This window comes from Diprion similis, chromosome 13 (assembly GCF_021155765.1).
Source record: "Diprion similis isolate iyDipSimi1 chromosome 13, iyDipSimi1.1, whole genome shotgun sequence".
Taxonomy (NCBI): domain Eukaryota; kingdom Metazoa; phylum Arthropoda; class Insecta; order Hymenoptera; family Diprionidae; genus Diprion; species Diprion similis.
In genome coordinates, this window is record NC_060117.1 from 8193949 (window position 1) to 8215023 (window position 21075).

General features: G+C 39.9%; 1 protein-coding gene across 1 annotated transcript; it reads right to left on the minus strand.

The window, feature by feature from the left end:
* Positions 1-34: 34 nt before the first annotated feature.
* Positions 35-19390, minus strand: LOC124413812 (dynein axonemal heavy chain 6). Its single transcript, XM_046894592.1, has 51 exons — positions 19313-19390; positions 18325-18453; positions 17563-18243; positions 17332-17478; positions 17020-17196; positions 16417-16737; positions 16242-16352; positions 16005-16141; positions 15725-15915; positions 15552-15667; positions 15298-15443; positions 15039-15184; positions 14845-14977; positions 14611-14749; positions 14039-14116; positions 13786-13920; positions 13514-13699; positions 13138-13339; positions 12751-12932; positions 12416-12639; positions 12061-12272; positions 11663-11918; positions 11352-11543; positions 10777-11001; positions 10399-10654; positions 10171-10333; positions 9836-9988; positions 9583-9766; positions 9326-9497; positions 9084-9245; positions 8797-8973; positions 8519-8715; positions 8216-8461; positions 7899-8136; positions 7523-7825; positions 7263-7448; positions 6544-6716; positions 6094-6454; positions 5792-6025; positions 5576-5716; positions 5294-5484; positions 4772-5214; positions 4497-4697; positions 3379-3477; positions 3137-3279; positions 2757-2927; positions 2189-2368; positions 2013-2108; positions 1695-1895; positions 469-586; positions 35-324 (listed from the first exon to the last, which is right to left on the minus strand). The coding sequence occupies exons 2-51, from the start codon at positions 18379-18381 to the stop codon at positions 95-97; spliced, it is 9813 nt and encodes a 3270-aa protein (XP_046750548.1). The 5' UTR covers positions 18382-18453; positions 19313-19390; the 3' UTR covers positions 35-94.
* Positions 19391-21075: the final 1685 nt, after the last annotated feature.

A 21075-nucleotide genomic window follows, 5' to 3' on the forward strand; every position in this document is an offset into this window, starting at 1 on the left:
TTATCACGAGTGAAAAGTTGACAACGTGTTTCAACATTTCCAAGGAAATTCATTAGACTTTCCGAAGTATATTCTGTCCGACACAGGCCCAGAATTAATTCGTGATTTGAATCAGGAGTGCCGTTCCCTTTAAAATCCAGTAGGATTGTCTGCGTGCCGAATTAAGCAAAATTGATACTACGAAATTCGTGCTGTGTCCTGTTGTTGAAAGAACTCCAGCTCGTATGCTCGTCTTGTACAAGGGGCAAACGTAGCGTGGATCGTTTTCCGGTAATGATGCTGTCGGTAGAACGTGCAAAACTGGTAAAGGCGGATTCATCTCACCTGGATCAGAATATACATGGAAAAGTTCCATTAATTGACCAAGCAATGGGTAGAGGGCATTTAACATTGGTATCTAGTGACTTTAAAGGAATTTCAAAGAATTTATTTTGGCATTTTGTTTTCAATTACTAAATGTGTGCTCACCTTTGTTTGCATCGACAAGAACCATAAACTGAAAATCCCATCTACCGGCATCGAGGAATAACCCGTGAATCAGAACTCCATCACGCGGGAGACTCACGTTACCGTATGCACTGCGTACCTGATATAAAATGATGATTCAATTAGTTTTGTATGGTGCACGTAGTTCAATAATTCGTGTATTGAATGAATATTTTTTTATGACCGATTTCTGTTACAGCTACAGTAAAACTTATTCGAGAGACCTTCAGGAAAAATATTAACTGCAAAATGAGAATGTCTGCGTTAGATTAAAGCAAACATTTTTCAAAGCAAACTACAATAATGTTCGAATTTTAGTTCGATTTTTATCCGATACGGTGATATTTAGTATAAGTAATAAGTATTAGTATAAGTAAAGACTCGTGGATTCGAAATTTAATTAGATTTTTATAACTCGTATCTTCGCGACAACAACTTTTAATTTTGCTAACCAAATATTTAAAACGGTGATACATGGAGTCTAACAAATCGTGACTTATACTTCATTGTGTATACAGGGCTGATCAGCCAATGCAATAAAATAACGAGACTGAAATCGAACACCTTTAATAGCTATTTATGCGGCATGCCCGTAAACCGTCTGTTTTTTTTTTGGCAAGGATAAAGATTTCAGGACGAGCTGGCGAAGGCGAGTACTTAAATTGTCCGAGCCAAAAAACGGTTTACGGGCATGCCACATACAATATTTTTTACGGTATGGGCATTGAAAAGCAAAACGAAGAGTGAGGTTATGTCGCGATCTGTTCGACGAAGCTACTTTATTCGGCAGTTTGGGATGCGCACTTCGAACTGCGCATCAAAACTGCGGAATAAAGACTTTATTCCGCAACTTTGTTCGCTGCCGTATAAAGCGTCACTTTACAGAACGAAAACTGCCACAAAAAGTAGACTTTTCAATGTCCATGCCGTAAAAAAAAGATAAATCACACATGACAGCCTTTTCGTAAATCATAATCCCACGAATTAATGTTAGGTCACCAAATTTCAGGTAAAATCAGGATTTAAAATTGGAATTAATGTTATAACGACGTGTGAATAGTTGTTAGAATTGCTTCTGGCTTTGACAATGACTGCTAGTTAACATTTAAGAAAACAGTTAAAATTCTAAGAGATTGAAAAACGTAGTCCAAGTGAAATTGGTAGATACTTTTGAAATATGCTAAAGTGATCGAATGAAAAATGGCTACCTCTTTACGATGTTCTCGGTGAGCAGATTCTATCAATTCTTGATCCAATACAATTTTGGTGGGAGCAAAATCTAGCTTTAGATGATCTATGGGAGTGTTGTACTTCCGGGCATACGTTTGCAACATTCCAGTTATGAACCCTTGGGGAAAGGACATGCCTGATATCCAGAACGAAATCGGCATTTCGTGGTACAACCAAGTCTGTTAGACATAATTGTGTGAGGAAACAGACGCGCTTTATAAAGGTCGTAGTTTTATTTTGAATTCAGAAAAAATTATTTTTTTTCAAACGCTTTTTACAAAAATCGTGCAACTTACCGAAATAAAGTCCGTTCGCAGTTCCAAATCTCTTATCCAGCTTCCCAAACTCTTCAACGATGGATACACGTTCACATTATGCCACATTTGTGGGACCTGTAATGTATGATAGTGTCGATTATTATTTACTGCTTCATCAGAAAAGATGTGTTTGCTTGTTGATAATGATAGTATACCTGATTGTTAATAAGAGCTCTAAAGACCTTTTCCAGTTCGTCAGACATTACAACGAATCCTTTAATGGCCCGTTGAAGATTGTCCATGGAAGAGTGAATTTTAGCCAAAAGTTTGTTAAACCTGTCGACTTCGTGCAGCAAAACTGTGGTAAGTGACGGAATTCGACCAGCCGCATCTTTCTGGACGAAGTATGTCAAAAGTTTTTGTGGCAAGAAAAATTACTGATCTTCAATTCATTGTACTTTTCTTAGTCGTATCAACATTATGCAATTATATGTATAATAGAGTGATCATCTGACTACAGAATAGTTCGTCGTTTGCTATAGTTTTATGCGCATGCGCTGCAATCCGAGAGGAGTTATTTATCAGGGTGACCAACAGTCGTAAACATAACCTCAAAAAGTTTGACATTTGTCACTGGAAGCCTGTTAAATAATGACGGTTGGTCGCCCTGGCAAACAACTGCTCTCGGATTGTTGCGCATGCGCATTCAAACACAGCAGACGACGGACCATTCTTTCCTCAGGTAATCACTCTGTATAGCATGATTGTAATGGTTCGAATTACTTCAAGATGAATGGGGTTGCATTCGGACGAATCAATGGATAAAATAATCCTCTCCATCACCATGTCAGCCAGTTCAAAGGCTAGTTCTGAACTGGACTTGCCTTCGCCAGCTGCACTGATTTTTGGTTGCACATCCATAATCGTGTCTAGAACAGTTTTCGTCTCCCTGAGCTGAAATTGAAGTGACAAGTGGAATTATCTGTCAATTAAAGTTTAAGAATGCCGGTGTTGTGTACTTTTCCTATGTTGCAACCATTCTGTACAACGGCCATTGCCAAATATGGTTGAAAAACATTTCAAGTTCAGTTATTAATCCATGATTGAACGACGTCGGGTTATTCGGTCCATTACGAGATTTGCCACTAGCACTGTTAACTTACCTGATAAGCAATATTGGCATTTTCATGCATGCCGAAAATTTCTGGATCTTCTATTATTGGAAAGCTTTCTACAAAATCTTTGTATTTTTGAAGTTTTTTGTAGTCAGGGCAATAATATGTTCCTGACAATGAGTATGTATAATCTGAAAATAGCTGTATCAGTATCTATTCTTTTTTAACGAATGGTTAGATTAGGTTGTTGGAAGAAGAAAGAAGAATCGTTAAGTTTTAATTATGCAAACCAGGGTCTAGAGTCATGGGTGAAAAGAACCCTTCCAGAATCGTCTTGAGACAACGTAAGTCCCAATTGTCAGTGATCCTTCCACCGTATGTTATTTCACCTTAAACGGACAGAACGTAATAAAAAGTTATACTAAGACTTTCAATCGAGTTTGATATTTCTCATGAAATCGTTGGATTTCCATTTGGTAAACAACTGTGGCCAGATATCCATTTTTTTGTGCTTGAAACGAGTAACGTTACTTTAATGATGCGTGTTACAGAAAAAAAATCAGCAGTTTGGAATTCAGCTAGTGAATAATAACAAAGAAAAAATGTTCGTATTTCGAAAAGTTAACTCTTTGAAAATCGTTCTAAAATTGTACAAAAACGATTTTTTCCATGACGTTTCGGTACGCTAACGTCACTAACTTCAGCTTTCTGTTAACTTGGCCAATTAGCTGGAAGTTAGTTGGCTAAAGCAATTGATTAGTCAGCCTAAATTGTTAAATGGTTAACCGGCTAAGATGGCCAAAAATACCTGATCAGCTAATTTTAACTGGTAAATTCTAAAAATGCAGAGAATCTACAAGCAAATGAATTTTTTAGCTTTTGGATTGGAACTTCTAACTAAAATACCACATAGATAGACGTTTATTACTTACAATTAGAGAAGTTTTTGAGCAAATCCAATTTTGGTATGACTGATATAACTAATATTATACTAACTACAGTTACAAATAATACGTATTAAATTATTCTAAAATATGCATAGCTTAGTGAGTGACTGTAAAAAGTTGACTCAAAATACTATCACGATTTGACGGACGTTAATTTTTATTTCTTAGCTTATCTCATTCTTATTGATTGATCGATTTTTTAGGCACCTTGGACAATTGAATGACAATAATTCTGCGAAGTAAATATCATAAAACTTATCCCAAGTGCAAGTTCGAATATGAACCGTGAAAAATTCATTTGCTTGTTGATTTTGTGTCTAAGCCTGTTAGCCGGCTAATTGTTTCAACCAATTAACTTTCAGCTAATTAGTCCAGGTAACTGCTTGACTGCCTAAGCCAGCTCAATCGTAAAGCACTACTTTAAATACTAGGAATGAATATCGGCGCGATAATGCACAAACCTGTAATGTACATTAGAGCGTCCCAAGGAATCGTTCCACTCGTACAGAACATTTGTAAGTTTAACAAGCAACATTCACGGTCATTAGTATTGAATTCGTATAATATGTTCCACCCTAGAGGACCGAACTTTTTTCGTTCTTGAACAATGGCGTGAAAAAAACAAATCCCGAATACCATTTTCCTCCACTGTGATCCCAATGCTGTGAAAGTAACAAATCAGTACATATCTGATCTTGAAATCATTTATTGTAAAGGGTGAACCGTGATGAGTTACCATGGTTTTCAAAGAAGTCTTCTTCCAGCTCAAACAACGATCTCTTAATATTGGCCTTCAAGCCCTTGGGAGGTTCGTTGGTAACTTTAACCGAGTTTTGAAGGATGGATACGGGGAATGAAACGCTCGGCATGGAGCTCAGAAATAGTCGGAAGTCCTGATGTACTTCTTCAGATTCCTCTGCTATGCTGACGACCAATCTCTCCATACTCAGCATCCACGAAGTGGCCAAGTGACAATTTTGTAAAAATATCCAATAGCCTTCCTTGGTGCCTCTGGCCAAAAGCGCCTCGGCAACTGGGCCTTGCCCTTGGCCTAGTGAAATGGATTCTATTCTATCCATGAATCCCATTTCAGCAGCAAACTTTTGAAAAGCAGCGAAAGGATCGGATCCAGTACTTAGGACAAAGACGAGTGGCGTTGTCTTGGATGTATCCGGAAAGCTGAAATAGCGTCAAAACTATTCCAATGATATTCGCTGGAGCGTTTGACCTGCTCAGAAAAAAATCACCATGCACTTACAGAAGCTGAAGAGAAATCATTGGTGATTCAATGAACGGTTGACCAAGATTTTTTTGAACGTACGCCGTTATACCAAAGATGAGCTTTTCTTCCTTCATAGCTTTCAGTAACATTAACTTCTCCATGTCAGTCAAACTTGAATTCCAGTCATTTGCTGCTTTCGTATTGTTACTGGGAATTATATTTATTTCCTAGCATCGAAGCATGCACGATATGAAGACAGGATAATTTATCATGTACACCAGAAGCTACATTTTCCGTCAATCATGAAATACATCTTACCTGCTCATTCGTACCGATTGAAATGATTATTCTTGTGAATGCATCGTCTGTCAATTTTTTGAACTTCGCGAAATTCTGTGTTAGATAAACAATGCCATTCCACATGGGATCAGTCAGCGTTGGGTAGTCCGGCTTTTGAGGCTATCCAACGGAATACGATATATTAAACGGTTCAAAGTCTCGAACACCAGATCGGTAAGTCCACAAAATACTCACGGCTGTAAATTGTCCAGCGCCATAAAGTAAAAAATTCCATTCTTCAGGTTTAATAATCTGAGCGTTTAAATATACAGCGACGTTTAGCATGAAGCTAAATACGAGTTTATGCCTTTCGAACAGACCTCTTGAAACGTTAGTGTATATAGCCGTTGTAATTTCGTCGTAGAGAATCAGAAGTCGTTCTTGTAGGTCAGAACTCTTCTGACTTGTTTCGATGACTGTGTTAAAAACCTGAAACAGTCTTGTGGTCACATCATCTAGCACTCACCCACAATGAGGACACCAAACGCGCTACTCGCCTGGTTGAAATATTTTAGAGAAAACTGGTACATCGGATCTATCTCCCCCAAATTAGCCACCACGAAATATAATACCGATCCCCTAGTTGATACCGTCCGATACTTTTCTCTAGCAACTGTTATCTTTTGCTCGGTAGCCTCTGTTTCTATCAAACGCGTCGCTATGATTGCTGACGTTTCTTTACTGTCGTTAAGAGTTTCGATAAGTTCCTCGTTGTCCAATATGTTATCTCCAGAGCTGAACAGTAAGGATAAAATCTTGTCCTCGATTAACTGGAGTTGTCCCTTGTCGGCGTTAATCTTGGCGATCAATTCATTCCGCAATTTTTCGAGATCAGGTCTCTCCAGTCGTACGACGTCTCTGAGAGAAAAATTCCATTTTTGTAAGGATTTCAAAACATGGGTTCAGTGCAGATGCAGATAGGATTTCACATTGTCAAAATAACTCACGCGAGCAGTTGGTCCTCGAGACCCGACGGCGTGACGGTGAAGTTCACTATTGTTACCTTGATGCAAATTTCCGGCAAGTAGTGCGGGTTTGCCATTTTCGTGGTAATGTATAGTTTAAAATTTGTGTCGTATTCCACCTCGCTGTCGCCAATCCGAATCAACAATCGTCCACCCTAAAGATTTGCAGATTAAACCCTGCGTCTTAAGGTGCTTATAAAGAAGCGTCGTACACCTCGAAAATGCGGGGAAGCAAAACTCCTATACCGCTCACGCGATCAGAGTGAAACTTGGGCAACTAATGCCTTATTTTGGCAAAAAGTGGATCGTCTTTTTACTTTTTCAAAATTTGTAAAAAAATCTTATAGATTGGTTACCACCCACAGAAATTGGCCAAATTTTCACAGTTACACTGAATGGTTCAAACTATCCGGTATGATGCTACTCGGCGGTGATGTAACACACATTTTGAGCCCAGTCCCATGAGATTTGATGGTGAAATGACGAAATGGCAGCTGATCTGGTTTTCGATTACGAAGTACACCGAAATCTCATTTTGGCGACATTTGTTACCGACCTTTCATGCATGCCGGTAATTTTTCAACGACATTTCACGCATACATTACCGGCATGCGCGTACCGACAACGGGTCTTTATGAGTACCTTAAATCATGATGGAATTCCATAATCAGCAAGTTAAGAGTATAGTCACGTATCCTTACCATTATATAAACTTGCTTAAGGAGAACGGGTTCCAAACTAGGATCCAGAATCTCTCCAATTTCCTGAAGTAACATCGGTGCTCCAACCCTAATGCAAGCCTCCATAACTCGCATAAAGTTTGAATCTGTCATTTTGCATATTTTCAAATTATTCTCACGTTCCATGTTGCGAATCCACCTGTTAGCCTGTGCATGTCATGAACGGAAAATGTTAAAAATCGTACCATGCATCGGTGTGTCAATGAAAATATCTGAGAAACCTGTTCTTGAGGATCGATCATCAGTGGCCATTTTCCAGCTTGTGTTACCAGTATCGCATTTTCCGTACTGACTTGATCTCTTGGTAAGCCGAACCCGTTCCAGCATCGAATTTCATAGGGGTCAGCCAAGACGGTGATTAAGCTGAAACCAGGGGTGATGGGCACTTCTCCCTTGATGCAACTGTCAATCCAACTGCTGAGTAACTCTTCTCTATAGACGCTGGTGAATGCTCCAAGGTATGCCAATGCTCCAGCGGCGATCAAGATATCGCCGGTCAGATTCTGAATCTGTCTGTCAAAATCCTGTAGTCAAAACACAAAGTCAGGAGAGTTGGTTCATTCACGTCACGGTAAGGGGAAGTTTCTTCTTTCTCACTTTCATTAATTCTTCCCATCGGATTTGCTCGTCTGCAAGAGCGGACGTCAAACGTCCAGATCTATTCAATCTAGCTTCAGCAAGTGCCATCTGGTATTGTAGTTGCGCCAAATTGTTCACAGCACCGTCAAACTGGGCCTGTAGTTTAGCGATCTTCTTCTCGACTTCTGCCAATTGTTTCTGCTTCTGTTGCAAGACTCCTTCAATCACCCACAGTTCGTTTTGTGCTTGCACCAGTCTGTCATGAAAATGTAGCGGGAATCACCTCATCTTCATCAAGATCACATTAAACGTACTGTTGTTTAAAACATGTTTACTTTATTCTTTTCGGTTCGACGATCCTGTACAGTTTTGCATATCCGTCTATCGCTCTGACCCAGATGCAAATGGATTTACAGACTTTACTTTGCTTGGCCACCAGTTCCGGTACAAACTCCGGATTTGTTACGTAGTCCTGCAATTTTTTTAATAGCTTGTCGCTTATATCATCTTTAGGGTACTGCAGTAGTCTGTCTAAAAAGTGGACGTCTGAAAGCACTAGTTTCGCTGATGCCCAGTCTAGTCTGTAGAAGAAGAGCACTGTAGGTTAGATGATAATTAAAACATCAATTTTTCCATACTTTTCTCCTAGCAGCAAATCCACAGCTTCCATGACAAAGCGAACCAGATGTGGTGGTTTGTTGAAAACCTTTATCTCGTTTATATCGTTTTTATTGAGAGATTCGAGCGCTCGTTTCGCCTCCTCTAAAGCTGGCATTGCAGCTTCAAGGTCCTTCTTTGCATCCGCTTCTAATATTCCCATTGCCTCTGCTTTAGCCTAGACGTGAAATGGATTTGAATAAATTTGATTTGAACGCTTGATTGTGTTCAGTGAAATTAATTTTGATGAATGAATTACCTTGGCTGTGGCCTCGTCCGCGGCGACAATATTTCTTGCTTTATCGGCTTCTACTTGCTGCTTTTGCACAATTACAAGCAGTTTCGACACTTCTTCAGAGCTGACCTTTAACTTGGGAGCCAAAACGAGTAACTGGGCTTTCATGTCCGAGACGGTTTCATTCGTTTCAGACAGTTTCTATGGGTATAAAATTTTTTGATTCAGCATTTTTTCTCATAAGAATTGTCTAAAGAAAAACCTGACAAATGTATGGTTTTACGGGAAGATTTCATTGATGGTGTCAGTACCCTAAGTCCATTCGATATTCTATCTTTCGTCATCAAAGTCTTCTTTTTCTTAGTGTCCAAAGTGGACGCGTAGAGCTTCAGGAGTTCCAAATAACTGCTGGGTGTAGTGTAATATCTGCGTCTAACTTCGTTGAAAAACCGCACGGTCATTTGCTCTACACTCTGAGAAACGATCGAGTTTCAATGAAAATCAACGGAATGCACAAGTCAAAATGGAATATACAACTATTCAAAGAAAGTACCTCGTGCATAAATACACAGATCGTAGACAAAGCGGGGAGCATAGGAGCATCAGCCCCCATCATGGAGGCTAGAGTGTTTTCAGCAACCGAAAGCAAGGCCTCATCAGGCCATTTTGTATACCAGTCGATGGTACAGCAATTGACCAGTGAAGGGAACATGCGACAACGACGCCTAAAAATTAATCCTCCATCAGCATATCATGTTACGTTATTTGCAACTATAACAATGTGGATCATCGTGTAAATCTCCAGTGTACCTGAATGCGTCGCCAACAGGACTCATGCACAACATGAGATGCAGGTGATTCCTTACTCTGCCGATGAAGAATCGGTATATTTCATCCCTGGCTGTTTCTGCGATTTCAGCCATCTTGGCTGCAGGTCTGGTTGCAATTATGGCCTTTTCCAGTTCATCAGCCTCGAAGAGATTTGGGACTTCACCTGATGCGATGTCGGTAAATAATGCAGTTTAATGGTATTTTTGTGATACTCAAATTATCTGCAACATACCTGAATTCAGTGTGTTATTGATATCTTCTAAGAATTCTTCAACCACGATCTGAGTATCAGTGAAAAGAAACGTTGCATCGGTAGCAAGAGAGCCCGGTGCAAAGTAGAAACGCCGCAAATCGTCGTGCCACGAATTTATGTCATATCCGCGGCAAACTTCTATTTGGTAACACCTGAAACAGTGGAATTCATTCTGTTTATAAAATTTATTTCCCTGTTCGGAATCTACTTTCTTTCTCACCTCGATTATAGAAGCTTTGAAAGTAGCAAGTGGATATCTGAGTAGAAAACTTGACAGTATACTAACGGATAACCATTAACGTGGGACGCCAGTTTCGTAAGACTCTGCTTTCCCATGCCTCCAACACCGACTAACAGTCCATTTCCTCTCTCGGATCGCAATATTCTGGCTAATCTGCACAAATGTTCAACAGCGTCCATGAAGAATATGATGTTCATCTCTTTCACTGTGGCTAAGCAGTAATCGTCCAAGTAGTCCTGTAATAGATCACCATGGTGAATGAACTGGCGCGTAAGAGACAAGAAAAGTTTGCTCGTCATACCTGTAGGACCACTTTCAGCTTGGCAACATCTGTGATTTCCTGGTAAATCCTGTTCTCTTTAGCAGCACCAACCTGCATGAAGTCCCCGAAAAGAATGATTGGTGGGTGTTCTATGATTTCCTCCTCTGGTAATGGAACGACATCCGTTCCGAATGTGCGTCTACACATATCCGTCATCAGACGATAAAAATAAGACTTGTCCTCTACGTTGATTAACCGATCGTGAAAAACGCGCAAGCATTCGTGGTAAAACAGTCTGTCAGAAAAAGGGTTTACAATTCGTTAGAGCCGAGCTTGGGTATGTCAAGCTAAGTAATCGACAAAATAACGAACAACTCGATAACATCTTAAACAAAAGTGCAAATCATCATCATCTACCTCAGGATTTGTTTCGCTTCTCTTACGTCGGATGAGTCAGCCTGTAATATGCCTTGGAAGCACTTCGATAAATCGCGTAAATTGAATACGTAATGACTCTTTTCAGGTGTAGGGAGCAGATCAATTGCTATTCTGTCATAAACTTCAACAGCAGCTGTAACTATCTTGTCCCCAACGTCCATAACGGGTGGACAAAAATCTTTCAAAAAACCTCTCATAATGGCTCTGTGGAAAATCAGTTGGTCTGTGTATTGGGAGGAACTCATGATCTAAATAACCTTTCAGACCTAACTGCATTACGTGTCGTTGTTTTTTATATGCGGAATAAGATTCTGCTCTGTAAAAAAATGCTCGGAAACGTTTTCTCGATCATTGCACTGAACTTGCACTGGACAAAGACTAAAAGCGCCAGAAACTTTGTTTGGAAGCACGTTTCAAATTCTGCGTTGAAAGGTCAACTTTGCAGAAGCATCTAGTTTATTGTAAGCCATTCGCTTCATCAGTTAACCGGAACAATTTATGCCCTTATGATACACCTACTTGATAAAAATAGATATTTTCTGATATGGAAATACCTGAATATTGCTTTCAAAGATCCTTCAGTTGGGGCTGGGATGACTAGCATTCCAAAGTGTCTGACAAACCTTGGAGTCAAAATATTTCTTCCACCACCAGGAGGAGCACATGCGCACGACAATACCACATCCTCTATTACTTTCCAAAATAACTTTTCCCTATCATACAGACCTCCGAAGTCAAGAAATTGTCTGCGGGAATAACAAGTTCTTCAGCATAAAAATTGCGGTACTCAATTGACAATATTTTGACTGGCGGAAATCGAAGTATTACTAAAGAATTCATGAACACTTGAAAAAAAAAACCGTACCGAAGAAGTTCAATCGGTGGTTGCGATCCGTAAGTATCCAGCTTCGGCATATTGACATCATCAACGAACACGCAAACGCGTTTTCCCACCGGAGCTCCTATCAGAGCTTTCTTTTTTTTCTCTAGCTTAAGTTCAAGAATCTCTTGAGTACGACTGCTACTTGTTTGCGCTGAGAAATTCAGTATAACTGGAACCCACGATTCAGTTTTCTGCAAATTATGCAGTACCAGTTTCGCGATTACTGATTTTCCAACACCTACAAAATTGTCAACTCACTTGAAATTGAATTCCTTTGTTATTGGGATCATATCAAATATTACAATTTGATTGATAATTTGATCAAAATTGAACGGAAGATGACGAAGATAATCTGTAAAAATGAATCTAAAAGTACCAACCAGTACCGCCCGTGAATAGAACGGCCTTGTTGGTTTCCAACAGTTTTTGCATGATGTAAGAGAATCGAACTGTATCTATTGTGGGTACTAGAATTTCGAAAAATGGTTGTTCTGGGTTGTAATTGAATACTGGCAATAGTTTTATCCACAAATCCATTCGTCGACCTTGAACATTGATATAGAGGCTCCAAAGATCCCCACTAGCTGGTAGTCTAAAATTATTTTAACACGAGAGTAAGAGACGCATGTAAAAAATTTATCTCTTAGAATTACGTCTGAGGAGACAAATTCTTATGATCAAGCGATAGAGGCAACTGCCTATTATACTACTGATAATTCAAAAGTTGTGCATTACCGTGCGTCAGGATTTTCATCGAATTGATCTTTGACGAACGTTTCGAATATTTCTCTCGAAGTGTCTATAAGATTTCCACCGACAGACCAAATAAAACAGAAGATGAAGGCTTGGGTAAGGAAATTTTTGGTCCGTGATTTTTCAACTGTTCTGTCGATTGAGCCGGGTTCGTTTAAAATGCTTTCCATCAGAGCACATAGCATGTTAGCCTTGCTTATGTCAACCTGTTGAATCGATTAAAGCTGTATTAGAATGTCCGTGTATCCGTAGTTTAGGATTTAATGTAATATCATGTTCCGTGTATCCAATATTTCTACTTTCTGAAATTGGTTCACCTGATGAATAGCGTGCTCACAATTTTTCTTAAAAAATGCTAATCCAGGGTCCATATAAGTGGTGAATAGTTCGAGTATTTGCTCTTTCATATCATCATTAACTATTCTCCAAGGAAGCTTAGAAACCCAGGTCTTAACGTATGGAAGCCACTGAAGCTCGGAAGGATCAAGGTACACCATACCTATGAATAATATTCGTATCAGCATAAGCCACCCAGCATTTGAAACTTGAATAAATTTGAATGAAGTTATTTCAGCACGAATCGCGTCATATGTTGTACCCCAACTTGGTGTATAAAATTCTTTCTTTTTTTTTGTCACCCGAGTTCAAAATACCTAGAATGTTCACGATGAACATTCATTCGAGTATCTTTCTTATACGCATACCGCATCGGCTAACTGTTGCGGGAGAAGCCTGAGCCAGGTCCATGACTTCAAACACCATATGCACGTATGGGGTGAATTTTATTCGTTCCGAATTAGCAAGGCAGAGCATCTTGTTATCGTCTAATACTGTATTCATGTTCTCTATCCACACGGCGTCTACTGGTCCATCGCAAACTACCCACTGATGGTCCTCATTTTGGGCCTAAGACCCAATAGAAATTGAGAAACATTCTATGGTTACTCTGTATCTCGAGTACACTTTTGATCTGAATTGTGTTTTTATAATTAGAATAATCTAGTAGAAAAGCTAAAGTTTGAATGCTCGTGTAAAGGTACGAAAAGAGCCTTCGTCTTCTTTAGAATGGCTTCTACTAACCGAGCAGGCACTGCGAACGATAATTCCTAGCAATCCGTCGTGCCACTCGTTCGATAAGGTATTAACTTCCCCGTACAATTCGCCAATTGTCACAGATTTGGGGTTCAAGGTGTACATGTGTACTGGCTGAAAGTGTTGCCCAACAACGCCATTTTGGTAAAGCCGCGTCAACGTGTCGCATAACGTCTAAACAGAGGTTAGGGCATTGAAAAGGTGGAACGAATAGTCACTAGTAAAACCAAAACCAAAACCCACATTCTCATTTTATTTACTTTTAAGACAGTTGTTTTTCCGCCGCCTGTGGGTCCTACCAGCATAACTCCATGTCTGACTATCATAGTCTCGTGTAGTTGGATGACTTTCTTTATCGAGCAAGGTTCAGGTTGAAGGCGGGCTTGCAGCATTACCTTAGGAAAAACAATGATATCAGAACCTCATACGAGTTTACCACTCTAGCGGAATTGCGGATGTAATCCAAGATAAATATTGAAAGGTAATTCGTTCTTGACTATATATCACACGCACTTTTATGGTTGTTTGCTGGAATACGCCATAGTCCTCTTCTGGTATAACTACACCGGGAAAGAGGTCACCAAGTATGCCCTACAATGAGACGATACCTCTTTTATTCTATCGAAAATACAGATAAAAATTGATAGAGTTTTGGCAATGTCGATATTGTGTTTTTCACGGCATGGGCATTGAAAAAGTCCACTGTTTGTGGCAGTTTTCGTTCCGTAAAGTGACGCTTTATACGGCAGCGAACAAAGTTGCGGAATAAAGTCTTTATTCCGTAGTTTTGATGCGCAGTTCGAAGTGCGCATCCCAAACTGCCAAATAAAGTAGCTTCGTCGAACAGATCGCGACATAACCTCACTCTTCGTTTTGCTTTTCAACACCCATACCGTAAAAAATATTGTATGTGGCATGCCCGTAAACCGTTTTTTGGCTCGGATAATTTCAGTACTCGCTTTCGGCTCGCCTTCAGCTCGTCCTAAAATCTTTGCCCTTGCCAAAAAAATAGGCGGTTCACAGGCATGCTACATAAAAAGCTATTATTAAATTCTACGATTATTGGTCTAAGGTAAAACAATTGCCTGAAAAAGCTCGGCGTCATCGGCTAAGAATTTAGGAAGGTTGCTGTCCCGCAAAGCTCTTATTAAAACTACATCTTCTTGTTTGTCTGGGTTTTCTCGTTTCAGACTTCCAGCCATCACAAGGACACTTTTTACAGCTCTTGAAACATTACATATAACGCATAGTAGTGACTTGAAGACAGTATCAGGATCTGTAGTGATATTCAAATGCTTTGAGACAGTGCCGTGGCTTACCTCATTCCAAAATCGTAGTGATCCTGTTGGGAAAGCTGTTCGCTGCAAAGCGTGTACATCAATGTCATTTTTTTAGACAGCGATTTCGATGACTCAAAACCCTCGGAATACAATGTCACCTCCGCAATTAGTTCTATAAATGTGTGAAGACGTTAGTTACTCCGATGAGAATGATTTAAGGATCAGTAATTTACTGTAGTCTGGAACCATCATGGATATGGGACGGAACAGGGATTTTAGATTGTCTGGCAATTCCGTACGGCCAGCATAACCCGGATTCATGGTTATAAAAGCAGCGCATGACATAACTAGCTTTATTTTTCGTCCTTCAAATAGAAATCTGAAAAAAAATTGGTATGCATTTTTCTTCACCATCTTAGCAGTATTTAATTTTTTGTGTTTTGACAATGAGACAAGATTACGATTAGGTTGACCTTTGCGATTGAAACTTACTCTTTGGCTCTAGCTACCTTCGCATTTCTTATAGTGATCAACTGTTGCGCTATTACTGAAAGTACTTCGATATCAATCCGATTGAATTCGTCAAAACAACACCATGCACCGGATGTTGCAAGTCCGGAGAAGAATCTGCCCATCATCTGTGCCGTTGAAGAAAAATTTTTGAGAAAAATTAAAATGCTAGATCTCTTTTTGCAGTTACAATTGTTGCGAAGATCTCACGAAAAGACATATAACGACCCGTTTACCCGGTAATCAAGTCCCTCTGAACAATTGAAGACTACGCATCGGATGGCAAGAGCTTTTGCTAAGTCCTTGGTGGTCTCGGTTTTTCCAGTACCCGCAGGTCCAGCCGGAGCTCCACCTGAAAACGAATCATAATTCACTCTTTGTCAGATTCAGAAAATTATATCTCATTCACCGAGATCCAATTGAAGAGCCCCCATAAGGCAGAGATAACATTTGTCTGTCAGCGGGGTGATGACAAGCCTTCTCTGCGCTCCAAGGTATTCATACCCGTACAGATATTCTGCACTGCTCATCCTCGCCAAGCAATTATCTACTTCGTCGTCCCAGTAGTACCGGAGTGCTTTCATCCATTCGAAATTTGTGCTGATTAAGGGTAATTGACTAAGCCTATCAGGATCCACCGATCATGTCCGTAGTGATCAATCAAAGGGTTTCAAATGACTTGGACATACCTGCTGTTCACTTTATTTTCAACCAGAATCGTTATGGTGTCTCTTGCGTGGACATCGACGGTTATCAGGTTGATGATTACTTCACGTACCAGCCTCGGCAACTCCCCCCTTACCATAGCTGCAAGTTGATTCAAGTCCTAGCATGGAATTTGCGATTAAATTATATGAATCGAGATTGGCCAACAAAATTGCATTGAATAAAAACGTTTTAATCAGTATTAGTTCACCTTAACTTACCGAGTAAGATTTTTGTTCGAACGATTGCATGGCGTTTTCAACGTTGACTTTACCATCGAGAATCAAGTGAACGTTTCGAGCCCAGAATATTTGCGATACTGTCAAAACAATCTGAAAAAATGTACACGGACGTTGAAACGGATGGATTTTTATACGGGATTGTCAATCGTGTAACCTGTGAGGGATGTGCAACCAAAAACATTTCTCTTCCTCTGTTGTGAAGATCGTTTATTGCCGCTTTCATCCTTCTTTTTAGGGATAAAAACATGGATGCCTCAACCTTTCCTAACCAGTCTTCCACATTACCACGTGCTTTCAATCCTTTTCCTAACTGAACTCTTTCTCCTTCGGGAGATATCATCGCGTTGATGTCTGTAGTCAGTATAGTGTCACTTGTCTCTGCACCATCTTCAGGTACAGCTGTGGCAAACTCCAAACGATAAATTGCGTCGAAGCATTTCTGCAAGTGTCTTTGTACTGCGTGGGGATTTCTAGTCTGGATTCAGAGAGTGAATGGGTAATAAATTGGCATACATTTATCTTCATCGATTGTGACATTGATTCCTATATTTTAGAATATCATTGTTCGACAATTTTCGGATGGCATATTCAATGCGTTCCCAACATATTAAATAAGGAATATTACGCAGGAGTCCATCAAGCAGGTTCTACATCAGCAAGGATTCGAATTTACCAGATTCTAATCAATCAACATGTTTGCTTGAAACAACTTTGCATCCATACACGTGTAATATGGTTGTTTCAATCTACTTCATACCTGTGCTAATATTTCAAGCAGTTCGTCATTGGATAGGAAAAAGAAACGTGGAAATGCAATACGTTTTGTTTCAAGATACGCTTCGAGACATTTTAAGATCTGATCCAAGTTTCTGTTATTCTCCAGGAACTTTTCGTACAAACCCGGCTGGCAGCACGATTCCAAGGCCAATGGCATCTGCAATGAACGATTATTACTAATCGGTTGGGAAACTTCTTCATTAGTGACAATGTTGTACAAGCATAAATTCAGGAGTATCTGTACGGCAATTGAATTATACTAAACGCGTACTAATTCGTTGGGATTCAATACCTTGGCTGTTTTTCTCATTATGTCTTTCCACGATTTGTCAACTACAATGAAAAGCTTCGATTCAACGGGTAGTTGACGTTGAATGTCGGGAGCTGAGAATATAGACTCTAAATAGAGCCATTGCTGTTGACAGTACTGCCAAGCATCCTAGAATACAGGATCGTAGCATAGTTTGTCAGGATTAAATTGAAAGAAGAAGAATACTGAGATGGATAATTATTGTAAAGATACCAGTGTCTTCCAAAATAGATCCAGTTGCTTGACCCAGTCTTCCACTCGTGACTTAATCGGACCAACGTGACGCGACGCGACGATAGTCTGAATATTGATGTTACTTTCTTCGAGAATAGCCTGAACTTCTTCCAAGGATCCGAGTATGAACACATCCTTGGATTCCTTGTGCGGGATGACGATAAATTCTAGAGTCTTCCAGGATTCTTCAACTTTTTTTAACAGTATTTCTAAACCAAATTCCGAGCTGGCCGCTGCCGCAATTTCCATCAGTTCAGCAGGATACGAAAAAACATTTAGTTTTTCAAGAAGAGTCAGTGTGACCTGTTCATCTGCTGTGAATTTGTAGTTGAGTAAGTTTTCTATTTTCTGCCAATGACGAGTCTTCAGGTTTGGGTTTCTGAGAAAGCCTATAACCGGCAGTTTGTCCTTTATCATTTCAACGTTTTCCTTCAGCTTTGGTACGATGTTGTTCGGTGGCAGGCCTTTTTCCAGCATTGCAATATTTTTCACGTTACGTGAAGTAAACGACGTCATTTCTTCGATATTCAATGTGTCGAACGGTACTACGTGCCACTCTTCAACCGCTGCCGCCCACGAGTCAACGGTTTCCCACAGCAATGTGCGCAGTTTCACTTCATTCGTTACTTGTTCAAGCATATCAAATCTCGTCACTTCTACCTGCATTATCACGCACAGAATAACAAATTATTCCTACATTTGGTTGCATCGATCAAGGTGACTAAAACATGGTTTCAGTACCTTAAAGGCCTTCTGGTGATTTCGGTAGGTGTTTGCAATGTTTGCACATTCAGTCATCCGTGCATTGAGGTTACGTAGAGTGGCAAAACATTGCGCAGTGTTGCTTTCCGCGTCAAGTAACCAACCTTGCTGTTGAGTAGGAATATCATTTTGCTTTCTTAAGGTGCTTATAAAGACCCGTTGTACACCTCGAAAACTCGGGGATACAAAACTCCTATACCGCTGGAGCGATTAGAGTGAAACTTGGGCAATTAATGCCTTATTTTGGCAAAAAGTGGAGCGACTTTTTACTTTTTTAAAATTTGGAAAAAAAATTTACAGATCGGTTACCACCTACAGAAATTGGTCAAATTTTCACAGTTGCACTGAATGGATCGAACTATCCGGTATGATACCACTCGGCGGTGATGAAACACACATTTTGAGCCCATTCTCATGAGATTTGATAGTGAAGTGATGAAATGGCAGTTGATCTGGTTTTCGATTACGAAGAACACCGAAATCTCATTTTGGTGACATTTGTCGGTAATTTCTTACCGACCTTTCACGCATACATTACCGGCATGCGCGTAATGTCGGTAACAAATGTCGCCAAAATCAGATTTCGGTGTACTTCGTAGGAGAAAACCAGATCAGCTGCCATTTCGTCATTTCACCATCAAATCTCATGGAACTGGGCTCAAAATGTGTGTTTTATCACCACCGAGTGGCATCATACCGAATAGTTCGATCCATTCGGTGCAGCTGCGAAAATTTGGCCAATTTCTGTGGGTGGTAACTAATCTGTAAATTTTTTTTCAAAATTTTGAAAAAGCAAAAAGACGCTCCACTTTTTCCCAAAATAAGGCATTAACTGCCCCAAGTTTCACTCTGATCGCTTGAGCGGTATAGGAGTTTTGCATCCCCGCGTTTTCGAGGTGTACAACGGGTCTTTATAAGCACCTTAACTTAAATTCGTCGAAAGGAAAAGTTTATATGAAAGTCTTACAACAACTTCGTCATTGATTTCCGAAATTTTGTCGATCAGTTCATTGATGTCAGACTGAAGCTGCACGTTGAAGCTTGCTATCAGGTTGTCTCTGGCCACAAGTCGTTTCTCAACAGCTAAACGTAAGCTCGTAAACTGTACATTAATACCCTGCGAGGGAGACATGAATATGAATTAGTGGTGAGTTAGCGACGTTTGCGTTTAATCTAAATTCTTAGTCCGTGCACGTTAATTCATATTCTTGGCGGTTGTGTACCACACGATATGCATAACTTGATTATCCTCAGCCCAAGCTTCGTATCGGACTCCAGCAGCTCGAGTCTTACCAGATAATTCGCCATGTCTTCAACAGGGATTGTAATCCGATACTCTTCCATGATATCGTAGATTTCTTTTGCGTATTCAAGCTGGGTTTCCATGCTGTCTATCTTCGTTTGCGACTTGTCCAGGAATTTTATGTACGCCACAAAGTCGTCCGTTGATACCGGATCAGCCTCCAGATAATTTATCGCGTCAATTGCCTCCATTAGAACACTGTCCACTTTGGCTTTGCCGATTCTGAAAATACGGATAGATGTAATCATAATTTCCTTTCAGCTAGCAGAGTATATTTCACAGTCAAATGAATACAATGACTAGCGTTTAGTGAATGTGAGAAGGCGAAGTTTGTACTAACGAAGGCAATACTGATTCCAGCACGGCTATTTTTTTGTTCGGTGCGAGAAGGGCCATTTCCTTGAATCTGCTTAACGTCACGTAAAAAATGCCCAAATTTTGATGTTCCGCAACTTTGCTGATGGTTTCAATCTCTGCTGTGTACCGTATGAACCATTTCCGAAACTGTTCACACAAAGTTTCTCTTCGGATAATTTCATCGTCGGAGGTCATGTCATCTTTGTAAAATTCTTCAATCGGTCCCAGCCGTTTTGAGTACAATTTTACAGCCTCTATATGCTGCCGAAGGACTTTATTGTATTCCTTTTTCACAAACCCTATACGAGGATCTTGTTTCAAAACATTTAAAATATCTGGTGGCTTGCCGGAGAGTCGTTCTCCAATTTTGTGGTTGATCATTGGCCTGAAATTCGTATATCAAAGAGAAAAATTTATAAATATTGATGGTAATATTATCACAGAGTTCTCACCTCGTAAAAGGATGGAAAAATGGATCGGAGAGAAGCGGTTTTATCGCGTCCAAATTCTCTTCCCACAGGTCGCACATTGTTTGCAATACAAAGTAAAATATCTCTTCAGAAGGATCAATGTTCAACCCGGTTTCCATTGACACGGTTAAACTCGTAATGAAAAATGGGCACTGAAAGAAAATTGAATTTGGTACAGCAGCAATTTAATATCACTAACAGCAGCATTTGAGTTGAGTGAAATTTTGTCTCTCTAAATATTTCCAGTCTTTGACGTTAAAATTAGTACCTGCAGCAACGTTCCATTCGAATTTGGCGACTTCAAAATAGCTTCAATATCGGACGATTCCAACAACTCTTTTGATGGTAAAAACTGACTGTACACACTCAACACGGTGACTAATTCTTTGTAGGTATTGTGCAGCAGAACTTGCATCATGTTTGTTTGCATGTAGTCGATCAAATGGATGAAACTTTTCGGGGCAAAAATATCTTGCTTAAAATTGAATTTGTCAGGCGTGAATTGTAATGGATCCGCATACTTACCACGAGAGACGGTAACATTTTTGTCTCTTACGAGCCTGTTCTATGTAGCTCATTTTCAAAACTCCGTCTTTCGGA